This window comes from Chenopodium album, chromosome 26, assembly GCF_948465745.1.
Source record: "Chenopodium album chromosome 26, dcCheAlbu1.1, whole genome shotgun sequence".
Taxonomy (NCBI): Eukaryota; Viridiplantae; Streptophyta; class Magnoliopsida; order Caryophyllales; family Amaranthaceae; genus Chenopodium; species Chenopodium album.
The window spans coordinates 35,900,471-35,901,689 of record NC_137859.1 but is presented as its reverse complement, the minus strand read 5'-3'; the positions used below and the strand labels follow the sequence as shown (position 1 = coordinate 35,901,689).

General features: G+C 45.4%; 1 protein-coding gene across 1 annotated transcript; it reads left to right on the top strand.

Annotated features, from left to right (window-relative positions):
* Positions 1 to 356: 356 nt before the first annotated feature.
* LOC145617135 (uncharacterized) lies at positions 357 to 1,013 on the top strand. The gene has a single exon (XM_081671818.1). The coding sequence runs from the start codon at positions 357 to 359 to the stop codon at positions 1,011 to 1,013; it is 657 nt and encodes a 218-aa protein (XP_081527944.1).
* Positions 1,014 to 1,219: the final 206 nt, after the last annotated feature.

The following is a 1,219-nucleotide window of genomic DNA, read 5'->3' as shown; positions in this document are numbered from 1 at the left end:
ACTAAGGGCAGCAATCTATTCAGTGAATCAGAATAGAGAAGATTGGTCAAGGCCGATTCCCATGAAGGCAAGGCCAAGAGATGTGAAGAAGTATTGTATGTTTCATAGGGATGTGGGGCATTACACAGAGGAATGTACGCAATTGAAGGATAACATTGAGGAGTTGATCAAAAAAGGGCATTTGACACAATACCGGTTGAACACGTACAGGCAGGAATCAACAACCGGCATAAACAGTTGAGAGGCAACGGATAGAAGCAAGGCCAAAAAGGGTACAAGGGGGAGTAATCCGACAAGGAGATGTAGGAATGCCGCCGTTATCCATTTGAAGGGTAGATGTGATAACGGGGGGGCCGATGCATGGGGGAACGATTAGTGGAGCAAAGAAGCATTTAGCTGAGCACCGTCATCTCGTTTGTGCCCTGGATGTGGACAATCAACCTCGGCCAGCTACAATACCTGAAGCAGTGTTTACGGAAGAAGATGCAAGGGGTGTAGTGTTCCCGCATGATGACCCTTTAGTTTTAATAACTAAAATAAATGGGGCTGACATCAAAAGGGTGCTGGTTGATGGAGTTAGTTCAGCAAATGTGTTGTTTGTACAAGCTTTTAATGAGATGAATATAGGGAGACAGTATCTGAAGCCGGTATCGTACCCTGTAATTGGGTTCAATTGGTCAGCTGTAAGGCCAGAGGGAAGCATAGTACTACCAGTCAGGCTGGGTGATGGGCCACATACAAGAGATGTGATGAAAGAGTTTCTGGTGGTGGATGTTAAGTCAGCCTACAATGCAATTATCGGCAGACCGATAATACATGATATGCAGGCCGTTGTATCGACTTACCATTTGGCAATAGCTTACGTGTCAAATTTGGGAGCTGTAGAAAAGGTGTATGGAGGTCAAATGATGTCAAAAGCTTGTTATGTGACTGCTTTAAAGAATCCAGTTGGCAGTGCTCCGATACCATGCAATCCAATAAGAGGAAGTGAGCCAACAGTCCAAGACTTATGAAAAACTTTGACACGAGGCCAGAAGAAACTCCAAGGCCGTTACCAGGAGGAGAAACTGTTCAAGTTGAGTTGCAACCAGGTGACCCGAGTAGAACAGGGAAAGTTGGGGCTGATATGGATATAGACACAAGATGCCATCTGATAAGCCTGCTACGTGAGAATGCAGATGTCTTTGCGTTTTCAGCAAGTGAGATGCCGGGGATAACC